Raw genomic sequence first — 15,202 nt, 5'->3', positions numbered from 1 at the left:
CTTAGCTGAAGAGTAAGAGGAGATTCAGACAAGAGTTGTAATTAGTTACACAGAATGTACCTAATATTTAGAAAGAATTTTAATTTGCATCTGTGCATTAAAAGCTCCAAAAATTGGAAACTGAAATTGGCAATGTTCAAATTGAAAATAAAATGCATTCTCTGTAGTTAAATACTACAAGAGATTGTTGAGAAATTCTGAGAAATCTTCAGCATCAGCTTTTAAGTCAGTATTAGATGTTTTTTCCAGGAAACATAAGCAGCAAGAGCCATTTGGTGAAATTCCTTTGCATCAAAAAGGGAGCAGACAAGAGGATTATGGTGGCTTCTCTGTCCTTAAAAACTCTGACAATGAAAATCACATAAAGGGTATCAGCAAACCAGTTTTTATAATAATTGCAACTTTTCTGTTATTCTTGTATTTGATCCTCAGTTTTGATATGGACAATTAGTCTGATAATAAGTTTAGAAGAAAATACTTCACCAAGGTATAAAATTAATATTTTACCTTCTAAAGCTTGTATTCTTTTCTTGCTGTCAAAGCAGTTATGTCTTGATGGCCTGTTCAGGCACTACAACTGACTTATATTTTCTGATGTATTCAAATAAAAACAAAACAAAACAAAACCCTCACTCAAACATGCATAGAAAGCAGAAAAATTAAGTAAAAAACTGGTTTTCTTGTTTGTTTCTTTCACTTGAGAAGTACATTTACAGAGCAGCTTTTAGTGTTTACATTGATGTGGTCAATATGCCCAATGAATATTTTTTTCATTTTAGAGATAAAAAATGTTTGCAATTTTTCTCATCTCTTTCTACTAACATGCAGTAGTTCCATAAAAGCTGGAAAAAACAAACAAACAAACAAAAAAACCGAAAAGAGGTTATTGGCTTCATAGCTTGTTAAAAGGAAAGTGAATTTGTAAGAGAAAACTTTAAAACTTAATGCTAATTTAGCATACCAGTAATGTCTAGAGTTTTAAGACTGGTAAATTGCATTATATTTCCGGTAAGTTGCAGAAAGCTCTTTCTACTATAATTCTTCCAATTGCATAATTGATAAAAAATAATTCTTCCAAGTTGCATAAAGCTTTTTCTACTATAATTCTTCCAATTACTTTTTGATAAAAAATAGGATCTGCGAGAATGTGTCTGAGAGGAAAGGCCGTTCACAGGGGCTGCACCAAATTGTCACCTATTACATGTGTAAATCTGAGCTAGACCGGGGTTAAGACTGATTGGATCTGCAAGAGAAATGGGAGGATGCTGGAATGTGTTAGGGCAATGTAAGAATGTATTTGTTTTGGCTCTACTAATAGTTGTGGACCTAAAAGTACTAGAAAATATTAGTGTTGATTATGTTAAGAAAGGTTGGACCAGATGATCCTTGTGGTCTCTTCCAATCAGGTATTCTCTGATTCCATGATTCTGTGTGTTACGTAGCTTATCCCAGTCATTCACCCAGGGCAGCTGCTGTGATATCCCTCAAATATTATTTTCTTGACGCATTCTTGATTTTTGCCTTCTGTAAAGGAATATTCTACTATATTTAACTGTCACTTCCAGCAGGATCTTTCAAGGATCTTTCAGCAGGATCTTTCTTTCTCTAATTTGTTTGCTTTTCTACAATCTTATCTAAGGGAAATCTTAATTGACATAACTATACAAACGACTCAATGAAGTGACAGCTAAACTGCAGCCTCTAGGTTGCCTTGGACTTAATTCTCACAGTACTCTAGTCTGTAACCAAAACAGCTCTCCGTGAACCTTGCGAAAGCAAATGCTGTGTATCTTGGTCAGATTTTGAGGACACTGAGTCCTTCCACTAATAACTCTATCTGGCATCTTAATTAGTAACTAAATGAATAAAAGAGGTGTTTATTGCTGTGTAATTGACTTGTTTGTTTTCCCTGTTATCATTGATTTATTTTGGAGAGGGGAAGGGACACGTCTCCTACAACTTTTCAGTTCTAGTTATCTGCTTTTAGGAATCAGAACTACTATCTGCATATTTTCTCAAAATGGGGGCCAAAAGTACAGAAAACCAGAAATGTCATAGTAAGGTCAAACGTGGTGTGATTGTGTTTCTCTAAATTGTTCGAATTAGCCTGCTATGTGCCTAAGTGGCTTGTCATCAAAGAGCAAAAATCACGGCCTGTTTCATGATTTTTTTTTTTTAATTGTCTTGTACTAGTGAAAATACTTGTTGTACTTGGTCAAATTTTTGGAAATTATGATATTAGTTTCAGTTTCTAGCAAATCTGGTTGTCTTGGGTCTATATTCACATAGGGACTAAAGACAAACAATAGGAACAGCAGCACCCTAAGTGGCTTATATTTTATTTATTTTTTTCTGAACAATGATTTTGTTATGGAGTTGTGTCTCCACTTCTAATACTCATTTCTTGTCCTATGCCTGTAACACATGACAGAGTATCACTGTCAAGGCCTGTTGTAATACCCAGCTAGTCGCCCCCAGCTAGTCAACAGAGCAGAGTGTTTGCAAATGAAGAACATTTGTCTGAATGACATATTTCTGAATGAGAATTGCTTTGTTTTGCAGAGAGTTCGGCCGCTGGAAAGTAAACAATCTTGCTGTTGAAAGAAGAAATTTCCTTGGCTCCCCACTGCCACTTGCCCCTGAATTCTTCCGTAACATAAGGCTACTCGGACGCCGCCCGACCCTTCAACAGATCACAGAAAACCTTATCAAGAAATATGGGACACATTTCCTACTATCAGCTACCTTGGGAGGTAGGTTAATACTTGAAAACATTGTGTAAGAGTTTGGTGTGACTGAACTGATAGAATTGGTCACAACTGATTTCTGTGTAAAATGGTGGGGCTCCCTTCTCAGAAGAGCTGGGCTGAGCAGCTCTCCCTGGGCTGGACTTTAAAGCATGGGAGCAGGTTTTGCCTACAAGCCTCATTGATCCTTCAGCTGGTGTTAAACTCTGTTTCACTGATTCCACGTAAACAATTTTAGGGACAAAATTATAAAAAAACACATTGCTAAGGCTGAGGTACTTGTCCCAAGTTCCTGGTGTGTCTGCTCCTGGGATTTTCAGCATGTTTCTCTGCACTTAGAGGTCATTAAGGAGGGTGACATTTTTTCTGTAAGAGTCTGTTACAACAATTTACAGAAGAACAGATTACACAAGTATGTAGGTCCGTTACAACACCACAGAGATCAAGCAAGAAAACCAGTAATGATTATTTCCAACAGAACTTCTCAACTAGGAAATTTCTGAGCTACTTTGGCTGCTGGGAAGTCCCCATATTGTCACTCTACCCTTTTAGTGGGACTAAAAGTTTCAAAATGGGATGATGAGGCTTTGTCATGTGATTCCTACTAACTTAATGGAATCTGCATCTCTAAATCCCCTCAGACTAATTTGAAAAAGGACAGCCTGATGTGCAACTGGGATCCAGTCACCAAATGGATTGAAGAAATCCAGTGAAGAGGCCTAATGTTCAAGAGAGAGCATAAATTGTTCCGAATGAAAGATAATTAGTGCTTGCGATTATCCATCTAGGCATTATAAAATGAACTGACATTTTAGAAATGTGGTTTTATCCCTGGGTGGGTCATTATACTAAAGATAATTCTGGTGATTGAGTATCCTTCCAACAGGACAGTCTTGTCAAAATCCTTTATTCACCTGAGGAATGGTTCTCTTTAATACATTTCATAACTGAATTCTAACCATATATTAAGGAAATGACAGCCTTCCTATTCTCTTTTGGCTGATATGTGAGATCTGTAACAACGGAAATGGCTCACAGTAGCTCCATTTCGGAAAAGATCATTCTAGAAACAAGGTGAATTTCTGTCTTACTGTAGTTATTTAAAAAAAAAAAATAAGGAACTAATTCCTATCATTATTTTGGGAACTAGTGCTTCTACAGCAAATCCATCACCATTAGAATTTTAAGAAAAATTTACATGTGTAGACTGGAAATTTGGAATAAAATTCCCAGAATTTCTTTTGATTACTCGGTATATTTCTTCCATACAATAAGTACATATTTTATGAATGACCGTGTATTTCCTTGTGTATACAGCAAGTGTATACTGGGGCAGAGTACCCTTTTTTCATCCCTCTTCAGAACACATCACAAAGCCCCTAAAATGCAGTAGCAACCACATGCTTGCAAAAATTTTCCACTCATAGGGAGACAGTTTTGACTTCTGGGCTCTGTCAAAGCTAAATGAAGTCAAAGAGGGGGTTTGTATTAACTTTGGTGGGTTTTGATTTAGGTCCTGAGCCTCAATTTTTAGGCATGGTTTCAGGCACACCTGCTGCTTTCTATTGTTGTTGGATGGGTGCTGAATTCTTTGAAAAACTGGTTCAGTTAAAATAATTACAGGAAATTAGTAATTTCTAAGAATGCTTTCATGAGGTAGCTAATAACCCTATACTTTCCTGTATGTGCTATTTGTCATTTTTGGACTAGATTGAATAGGGATTCCCCGAGATGCTTGTCCACACTTTATTAACATGTAATTAGATTTTTTTTATTTCCATAATGTATTCATACTTTCTCTTTAATTACAAGTTGTTTTATTCTGAAAGCTTTGTCAGTTATGTAGCTTCTTAAAAGCAGAAGACCAAACTGAGTGTGTGTAGTACTTTTATTTAATGAATCCCAAATCATCTGTATTCATGGATATAAAGGAAAGCCTGGCAAATGAACGGTCTCGTGGTAAGATTTGTGTGCCTCTGTGACCATTTGGCTTTCATGAATATCCCTTTTTGGCCATAAAGGGAACGCTCACACATGGTTGTTTGTGATACGTTCCTAAGTCTTTATTCACAAACACAGAAATATATTCCTCAAGGGCATTCTGAAATGAGGACTTAGGGAAATTCTATTTTTCTTGCTGCCGCAAGATAATGTGGAAAATGACATTTCTCACTGCTCCTATTTCTTATGGAAATTTTATCTTCTTGTGACATATGCCAAATGTCCATAATGAGCAGCTTCAAGCTGCATGATAGAAGGACCCTACGTAACCCAGTGTTTGCAGAGCAAACACCGAATTGAGCAGTGGGTTCATGGGTGAGCTTGTGTGACTGTGCCCAGGAATAGCTTCTGCTTCTGCAGTGTCAAATCTGCAGAGAAAGGACAGCCATGGATGCTGATTTTTGTTTATTTTCTGTACACATGGGGATGCTGAGTGGCCACTGGACCACTCCTTTAGGACAACACATGCCCTGTTTGCATCAGCAAAATTGCATATTTATACAGCTCAGCCAACACTGACCAGAACAACTCTAGGGGAAAGGCAGAAAAAGACTCATACAAGGGAATTCCATCCTTGAAGGTGAGAGAGACTCTACTGGACGAGTCCCTGAGCATCTCATTTAATTAGACTTGTTTTGAGCAGAGGATTGGACTGGATGACTGCCAGAAGTCCCTTCTAGCATAGATTATTTTCTGACTCCATGAGATGTATTTCTAAATTGTTTATCAGCTTTCAGCTAGCAGTTCCAAAAGCCGAAGATTCTCCTTTGAATGAGAGACAATACAGAGTATTACTATTTCTCTTTTTGTTCTGCATTTATACTTTCCTGTTTTTCTTGCATACAGCATGAGACAATGAAGGTCCAGCCTGATGAATAATATGTAAGAGTATTAGCTGCTGTACACTTTAATGGTTTACAAAAAATAGTGTGCAACAGGGAGCTACAAAACTGGAAGTTATTGTGAAGCCTAGGGCACTGTTGCAAAATAAGTGCAGGAGGATGAAAATATCAGTGGATCTCATGTTTAATGCTATTCTTACCTATAGATGTAAAGGCTGCTCAGCAAACCAATAGACTTGGTGATGAGGAAATTGCAGATAACTTAACATACTACAATGAAATGATAGGCCCTTGTTCCAGGAATCTGTATGAAGTGAGTGGGTTTTAGGTGCTTTGCAAGATGAAGATAGCGGACTTTGCAAATGAATCCTCCTTGCATCTGGAAACATGGTAATTGTTCAGAAAAAGAACACAAATTTGCAGTAGGTTGCCAGGGTTTCTCATGAAACTACCACATTTTTAAGCAGTTGGCTAAATGGTAATCTCAAACATTCACGATAGATTGATTTATTTTAGTTGTTATTGTCAGTCATAATTGCTCAAAGTGTTCATTACCAGACCATCAATACATTCAGTTCTCTGGGTCAGTAAATATCTCTTGATAATGTTGAAGGCTTTGAGAATCAAAAGAAAAAAAAAAAAGTAGATTTGTCTTTATACCAGACAACCCTAACAGGCATCAGTAGATCAGCTTGACCCCAATCTCTTGTCATTCGCCTCTCCACTGATTACAGTTTGGTAGTTACTCTTTTACTATTCTATGCGCTGAATAAAAAGGGTCAGATTTTCTGTCCCTGATTAATATTCCTCTTGAGCAGTACATTACTCTGCGTACAGAGATGGGAGAAATTGTCAGATGTTGTAAAAGTGTGAATCTCAATGAATTCTGAAGGATTTATGATCATTTACAGTAACTGCTGATATGACCTTTGTTTTCTTTCACATTTCTTTCAAGGTAAGACACAAACTATTAACAAATAGGGGAGGGAGACTCCAGTCCCAAATGACTGAAACTTCAACATTTAGCATCAGACTGCCCCCTCCCATATGTATATTTTTCCAGCATTTAAGATTATGGATACTAAGAAGAAGAAAAAAATGCAAAAATGTATTCTCTTTCTTTTCTTTTATTTACTCATCTACTCAATGAAGAACAATTTAAAACCTCAAACCATGTGGTACATATGGAACTAACGTGCTCTGTTATTCACTTGAACCACAGAAATGATACCACATCTGGCCTGGTACAAATTCATATACTATTTGAACCTGTGCACATTCATCAGCACCTGCCTAAGCCTGGGAAAATGACCTGATAAAACCCTAATGGTACATTCTGTGATCCATACATAAATAGATTTTCCAGTAGAACTAAGCTACTTTTTATAGCAAAGGTATAACTTTTTTTTCTTTTTTTTTTTCCTTACTGTAATGCATTACAGCTATTGTAGCTGAGGTATTCTATTTAATCAGAAACTGTTGATGATTTCATAGACCTTTATATCTTTGTAAGACACTGTCGCAAGGGAGTAATTTAGGGTTCTGCTCACCACAGAACAATGTTTAGATTTCTCAAAGAGAAGTGCAACTTAAAATGTTGAGTTTGGTGGGGGTTTCACTCTATTGTTTACTGCATGGGGGAAATACACCAAGCCAAATGCTGCTGACCTGCTCTCCAGGAGCATGTGCCCATTCACAAAGCAAACTTTCAGGATTCTTCTCTCCCTGATAACCACTCGCTCCAAAGTCTGTATTTAGAGCTGCGAAGGCAAACTCTCAGGGGATGCCTGTACCCGTTCACAAAAGCAAACTTTCAGGCGTTCCCTTCATGATAACTGTTCACTTTGGGATCTGCATTTAGAGCTCCAGCAGCAAACTTTCAGGTGAGGGTTGATAACCGTGTGCAGGGCAGATTGTCAGGAAACAAAATTATCAGAAAAAAAGAATAAATGTAATGGAGCAGAGCAGCAGCAGGGCTGGCTCAAGCTGGTGCCTGCGCAGAGGCCCAACCTGAGCACAGAAGCCACAGACTTTTGTATCTACAGACCATTCACACCGTGATTCAGCCCAACAGCAACACTGCGCTGTGGGGCTCCTTGCTCCGCTCGGGATCCTTTTCACTGCTCTCACATGGGCCTTTGTTTTGTTCAGCTGTAGACACTGTTCATGGCCCATGGCCTCGCAGGTGCTGTTCTGTCTGAATAAATCCTTTTCTTCTCAGAAAAGTGCAAAACAGCCCTTGTCTTGTAAGTGTTCAGCGTAGTTTGTAGTTGTTTTTGGTAAATATGTACAGAACTTTACAGCTTAAGATTTCAGCAAATCCAGCTTACCGAGTAACATGAAGCAAAGATCATACTAAAAATCACACAACTTTATACTTCTAGATGATTCATTATATTCAGTATGCATTTCCTTCATCTAAATGATCAGTATGAAACCTGTGAGAATTAAAACCATTGCCATACAGCCAGCTTATTTGGCAGAGAGGGCTCAAAGTCAGCTCCCCCATGCTGTCAGATTTATGGAATAAAGTGGTTGTTTGTAGTCAAATTGCACACACAGGACAGGTCTGCACGACACCCCCTGCACCCACAACTCATCAGGGTTCAGTACCTGTTCTGTTTCCTTGGGGGTTTCCCAAAACAAAAGTTCTGGGCCCGGCTGCATCTCCGGCCTTTCCCTCCTGTGGAGCCTGAACACGCTGCTCCGGTTTGACTGGGGGCCCAGGGCACCCAACACAGATACAAATGATTGTGTGAAGACAGAGCTCTAAGTCAGCAGCTGTGGATGACGCTCAGATATACCTGCCTTTGAGTGTTATCCTTTTATTACTGTTCCCTCACTTTCTGACGTGAAGTGATAGGAACTGCTTGTATCACTGCTTTCTCCCACCACTACCCAGTCTACAGATGAAAATATGAAATGTCAAGGCATATGATCCTTTCATAGCTACAATGTGGGTACAAGAGAACAATCTCTCAATAATTGGGACAGAAAATAGCACAAAGTATCTAAATCATATGAATATGTATTATTATGTATAGTATGTATAACAAATTTATTCCTTCAATAGACAGTTACATTTAGTTACAATATTATTCCAATTCTACCAGGTCAATGATGGTGATTTCCATTTTTTATTTAAATAATTTGTGAAGATACTCTTAAGATGCACACGAAATTAATTTCTAATTTCGGAATGCTAATAACAAACTGTTGTTTAGGATTCTTATATCTAAATGGCCATGGGTGGGTTACGTATCTACGTAAATTTCTATATGCATTTTTTATTTCTTAGTTTTATTTTTTTTAAAAACAGCATGTTGAGTGCTTTTCTTAACTTGGGAGTTTAACTTATAAATAAAAATCCTAGAAAATATGCTCATATAAACCTAGAAAGAATTAAATATATAGGCTAATTTATAAGCTTGCAAATTCCAGGGACATTAGCATATACTGTGCCAAGGTCAGTCTGTAGTGTGAATGTCATTCTCCTGCCCCCCAATGTATATCTGTCAGTGACAACAGCTGCATAATAATAAAGCATTGGGGTAGTGATTCCAACAATTTCTTGAACAAATAATTGGATTATGTGGTATTGTTTTGTGAGCATGACCAAATGTTTTTTATGCTATTTCTTTTAAAACTGAGAAAGTGAAGTTAACTTACTCTTGAATTTGGTAAAAGAGAGAGAATATTTTTTTTCAGAGCTCACAGAAAACACAGCTGTGTAGATCCAATGTGGAATATTGTTTTGTTATGATAAACTGTCATTAAAAATTGTCTATTGTTAAAATTCATAACCTTGAATAGTTTTCTAAATCACATTTGTTTTTTAGCTAATGCTTCAATGTCTTCTTAGCTCATGTCATGATGGCAGACTGTAACCATTAAAAACCAAGATTTATCCATGTTTCAAATGTGACAGAAGAATCTCTTTTGTCATAGGTTTAATTTTCTCTAAATAAACTTAAAACTCAAATTGTCTTCCACAAATCAACTATGAGTCCGTGATGTTACTTCACAAACCCCAGAATCCTGGGTGCAAAGGGAGCCTTGTGACAACTTCTCAGTGACACGGATGCCTGCATATCAGCATATGCAGGAGTTCTCAGGTTTTTCATCTACTTTTTCTAGCAAGTGCTAAATCAGCTTTGACAGATGAAAAACTTTCAGACTCTGTAAGATGCCTTTTGAACGGCAAGTATTTTTGAAACCTGGTTGCACCTGGTATTAGCGTAGTGCTTGAGCATACCAGTGATGAATTAGGACACGCTTGTTTGAGATGCAATAAAAACAGAGATTTTTTGGAGGAGAAAGAGCTTCTTTCACGTTTATACAAAAGGCCACATCACTCCACTGCGTGCTTTCCCTCAACCTTAGGAGATGTGATCTGATGTGATCTGAGTCAAAGTAAACAATCAAAATCATTTCAATCTGGTTAGAGAGCATAAAAACACAACGTATCTGTCAAGGAGAAGGGATACAGACAAAAAGGACTGGGAATGCGGGAAGATCCTTCTGCCAAAATGTCCCTACCAGCAAGTGCCACAGCAGCATGGAATCAAGCAGGACTAGGAAAATAGCATGGTGTAATAACCATGAGGGGCTCAAAGGTTCTTTTCCTGACATTTTCTGATCAAAACAAAATAATGTGACACACAACACTATCCTTTTTCAAGGTTTGTTGTTGTTGTTGTTGTTGTTGTTGTTGTTGTTATTGTTGTTTTTAATGGGCATTTTTATTGCAGTTCTGCTCTCTGCCCCCTGAAAAACAAATGTTTTTAATGGCAGAAAAATAAACAAACTCTGGTTTAATAATAAAACTTATCACAATTCTGTTGAAATAAAAGCAGTCTCACCACCTCTACTTGTAACTAATACAGGTTAATCAAAAAGGTCACACCACACCATGGGGTGGCATACTAGCTAATGAAATGAAAGAACTATAATTTTTTTTTCTCTACTTTCCAGTGATTTTCTGCAATAATATATTTTCAGTCAAAAGCCAGCTGAGCTTGTAAAAGTCACTTGAATCTAAATACACTAGCTAAAGTCTCTGGAAAAGTGGAAAAAAATGAGAGAAATCTCCTAGTGAAATTTTGCACCTTATTTGCACAGTGTGAACCATTCATCAATACATTATCTATCCCTATGAATCCTGATGTTGCCTGATCTGACACAACTGTGTCTTTATACCTCCACAAAGAGCTGCACAGAGCCCACGACCCCTGGCTCAAATTGCAGGCCACTCTATTGCTTTTTATTTCAGAAACAACTTTCAGATTGGAGGACAGAGCCAAGCTCTTCTCAGTGACAACCAATGATAGGACAAGGGGCAATGGATTCAAACTGGAACACAGGAGGTTCCACTTAAATATGAGAAGAAACTTGTTCCTGGTGAGGGTGTCAGAGCCTGTCCCAGGCTGCCCAGGGAGGTTGTGGAGTCTCCTTCTCTGCAGACATTCAAACCCGCCTGGACACCTTCCTGTGGAACCTCAGCTGGGTGTTCCTGCTCCATGGGGGGATTGCACTGGATGAGCTTCCCATGGCCCTTCCAATCCCTGACATTCTGGGATTCTGGGATATTGTCTAGAGTCACAAGGCAGGTGTTGAAAAGGCAGATTTTATTGCATAGGCATAGTTGAATGCCAACAATGCTGGAACCTAGACAAGATTTTGATGGCAAATTTCTCTCAAAGTACAAGTCATAAGACTTTGCTGTGTTTTGAATGTTCTGCTCATGCGGTGAATAATGTCCTACTGGCCCCAGGACCAGCACCACCTCTCACCCAGGAAGTTTAGCAAAATGTGGTGCACAAGTCTGTGCTCATGCAACGTGCTCACGCCTGCCCCACCAAGCAACCCCAGTGTGCTCTGCAGGAGGTTTTGACCCACAGTTAAATAAAATGCAAACTTATGTTTATTCTTTACAGTAGAAAGGCTAGGTAACTGAATGGGGAAATCCTGTTACAGAGGCTGCTTTAATTCCTGGCTCTTTGGAGTTCAGGCAATTATTCTCTGCTTTGATGACTGCATGCACAAAAAAAATTACCCATTACAAAACTGTAGGAGAAGTGTAAATATAGTGGTGAAAACTGAGGTAGGCTCCAGCTGGAATAGCCAGCTGTCCTGGGCATCAGCTGTCCCTTCCAGGACAAAATTAACATACTGGACAAGCCCGGCAGCTCTAATTAGACAAGAGGCTCCTGGATACTGGCAATTTTGCCTGTGTAATGTCTGAAGTGCCTGACTGTCCTCTGAATTTGTGAGACATTGGGAACTGCTGTAAAGTACATTGCTTAGCATGAATGTACTCCTCTTTCTCCAAAAAAAAATGAATTTTGCAAGTTGAGGTAGCTGTGTGTCAAATTTGTCAACTGATGTGGTCTCCTGCACAGATGTATGCATTCTTCATTTAGCATTGCCCACCACCACCATTATCTCCATTTAAAGATGATGTCATGTTTTCATCCTATATATTATGCCTCTACTGCTATATTTTTTGGCAAGTATACTCATCCAAAGCTGGCATCCTGTCCTCTGCATGGGCAAAATGCCATTGCAGCAGATGGGTGAGTAGCGAAACCAGCACAGTGGCAAGTCATAATGTATCAGGGCAGTTTCCTTTCCAGGAACAATGAAATGGCATTCAGTGGAGATATCCAGCACCTAAAATGCAGGTATAATGATATTATTAACTAATTCTTGAGTTTATGTCGAAGAATGCAGGTTACCAAATACAGACTCAGAAAGTTTTGTAGTTACTTTGGATATAAGTTGCACAGAAGAAAATACTAAGCAAATTACTTTTCTACTTATTATTCTGAAGTAAATAGTTCTGTCTAATCACATTGCTAAGTGAATGAATTCTTGTTTAGCCTGAAATGCAGAAAAAAAATCCGTTAAATAAATAGTAAAAGTGGAGAATTCCTTACAAGTTTAACAGTATTGGTAGGTCTGGAATGGTTCTTAAGAACTCCCTCAGTTAAACAAGTGAGATTTTTCTTTGGTTTTGTTTTCAATAATCCTACAGGAATCAAAATTTCTATATTCAATAGTATTTCTCTATGTCTCTTTAACGCAAAAGGAAATGCGATATCCGCAACATAAGATGCTTGAGCTTCTCTTTTCTTTTGGAAAGACACCTCTTGGAGTTATGAAAGTGTTATTTATGTTTCCTTTTTTTAAAAGAAACTTATTAACATTCTTATTACATATTTTTATGCTTTTTGGTTATATAAATTTGGGTTTAAATGCCTGTTATATCACGTGTCAACATCCTGGCATTGCTGAATTTATTAGAAAGCATGGGATTGCTTGCAACAAGGTTGCTTATAACAAGTTGTAACTTTTTTCTGAAATTAGATATATGTTTTAAAATAAAAAAATTCTAAAGCATTGCACTGTTTTTACTTTCTTTTATGCTGACTAAAAAATGAAGGTACTAAGCAACTTTGGAAATAAATAGGTTATGTTTAATTTAAATTGAATATCTACACAATATTACTGGCAAATAGGGGTTAATATAGCAGAAGTACCCCCAGTGTCGTTGCATTTTAGGCACAAATGTGTCCTGTTGTATATTTGTTAATTACACAAGGTACTCAAAAAAAAGAAGAATAGATACCTAGAATAGTATCTGTTGTCCATGTGCTTAGGTACTGAAATATCTGCATCTGCTATCAGGGAGGGATATCTGAACATTAGACAACAGCTGGAGAAAACTGGTTTGCCACCTTATTTCTGGCAACGTGCGACTTACGGAACTGTCCCTGATGAACATTGTTGTTCCTGTTTCCCTGCTCAGGAGAGGAGTCGCTCACGATTTTTGTGGACAAACGGAAGCTGAGCAAGAGGTCGGACGGAAGCGATCCCAGCACAAACAGCTCCACCGTCACCCTGGAGACCCTGCACCAGCTGGCAGCCTCATACTTCATCGACAGGGACAGCACCCTGCGCCGGCTCCACCACATCCAGATCGCCTCCACTGCCATCAAGGTAGGGAGCTCCTCGGGTGTGTTTCCAGACTCACCAGCTGCTTCTCAGCAAAGATGCGTCCTGATTAGTAAAAAAAGATTTGTTAGCAAAACAGTAATTTTTGTTCTGAACCTTTTAACCTGAATAAAAGAACTCAGTTGATAATGAAGATTCTAGTTTAGAAGAGGGTCTAACACAGTGAAGGCATTACTCTTGATAAGTGGTACATAATTTGAATGATACAACTGGCCCTTATAGAAGAGTTTGGTCATTGAGACAACCCCCTTTACATTTATGACAAACTTATATCTGTACAGGTGCATATGGTTCTGTCATACTTATTTTCTTTTTTTTTCTTTTTTTTTTTTTCTTACTGACCTTTGGAACAATTTGGAGCTCTTGGTTCTGCAGTTTTGTGGAGGTGCACCTTAATTTCTGTTACAAACTTATTTTAGTACGACTTGTCAGTCAAAGCATCCTGCCGACTGGCAGCTGTATGTCACTCATACCACTGGAGGATGCCTGGCTAAGATCAGTGCCCTGGCAGGTATTACATAAAACAACACAGAATCACAGAATCACAGAATCCCAGAATGAGGTTCCACAGGAAGGTGTCCAGGCAGGTTTGAATGTCTGCAGAGAAGGAGACTCCACAACCTCCCTGGGCAGCCTGGGCCAGGCTCTGACACCCTCACCATGAAGAAGTTTCTTCTCATATTTAAGTGGAACCTCCTATGTTCCAGTTTGTACCCATTACCTGTTGTCTTACCATTGGTTGTCACCGAGAAGAGCCTGGCTCCATCCTCCTGACACTCATCTTTTATATATCTGTAAACATTAATGAGTCACCCCTCAGTCTCCTCCAAGCCCAAGAACCCCAGCTCCCTCAGCCTTTCCTTGTAAGGCAGATGCTCCACTCCCTTACAGCAACTGTTCTTCTGAGCAGCTCTGTAGCCTAATGCTGCTTATTTGAAATAACCTCTCTCATTCCAACTCTAGCATTGAACAGCAAATAAAATTTTAATGTGCAGTTGAGTATGCATTAATTATGAAGCTTTTAATGTAAGATGTGATTTAAAATCCATTTTGTTCATTGGATCTTTCCATTGGTAACTAAGATCTTCATTAAATACCGTCTGAAGTCAATCTGCAGTTTCCAACTAGCTTAGCTGTTACTCAAGTAAATATAGATTTACCTCCTTGGGAGTGTGAGAACCTTTACAGTAAGAAAGAGACAACTGGAATTTATGGCTTGGCAGCACCTGTTCAGTTTGGCTGCTGGTATATAGAAGATATTCCTCCTGTAGCATCCATCGCAGGCTTGCGGCATGGCAGGTAACCTCACATCAGAGCTGGTCAGCCCTAGGTGCAGGATGGAGTTTGGCTGTTCAGGCACAACAGCTGAAAATACAGTAGAATCAACACAGAGTCCGACTGCACTGAAGGGCTGCCCAGTGGATCACTCTGTCTTGCTGCAAACCATGGTACTGTGCACCCCTCTGACCTGACTTTTCTTTATGATCTCATTGTTTAATATGTAGATGTACAGCAACCTTTAAAACTAGGTTCCTTCTGTTTTTTTGCACATGCAAAACTTTCCTTGTATGCTAATTTATGGCTGAAACCAGTGGT

At 38.6% G+C, this 15,202-nt stretch overlaps 1 protein-coding gene across 3 annotated transcripts in view; it reads left to right on the top strand.

The window, feature by feature from the left end:
- Positions 1–15,202, top strand: part of BRINP3 (BMP/retinoic acid inducible neural specific 3) — a 238,220-nt gene that overhangs the window by 136,842 nt on the left and 86,176 nt on the right. For all 3 annotated transcript variants that reach the window (XM_065842591.2, XM_065842590.2, XM_071810578.1), the window contains 2 exons: positions 2,563–2,753; positions 13,401–13,591. In XM_065842591.2, coding sequence (XP_065698663.1) covers positions 2,563–2,753; positions 13,401–13,591 — 382 coding nt within the window. The remainder of the gene's footprint in view (positions 1–2,562; positions 2,754–13,400; positions 13,592–15,202) is intronic.

The sequence above is a fragment of the Patagioenas fasciata genome, chromosome 6 (assembly GCF_037038585.1).
Source record: "Patagioenas fasciata isolate bPatFas1 chromosome 6, bPatFas1.hap1, whole genome shotgun sequence".
NCBI classification, from domain to species: Eukaryota; Metazoa; Chordata; class Aves; order Columbiformes; family Columbidae; genus Patagioenas; species Patagioenas fasciata.
This window is presented reverse-complemented; position numbering and strand designations above follow the sequence as displayed.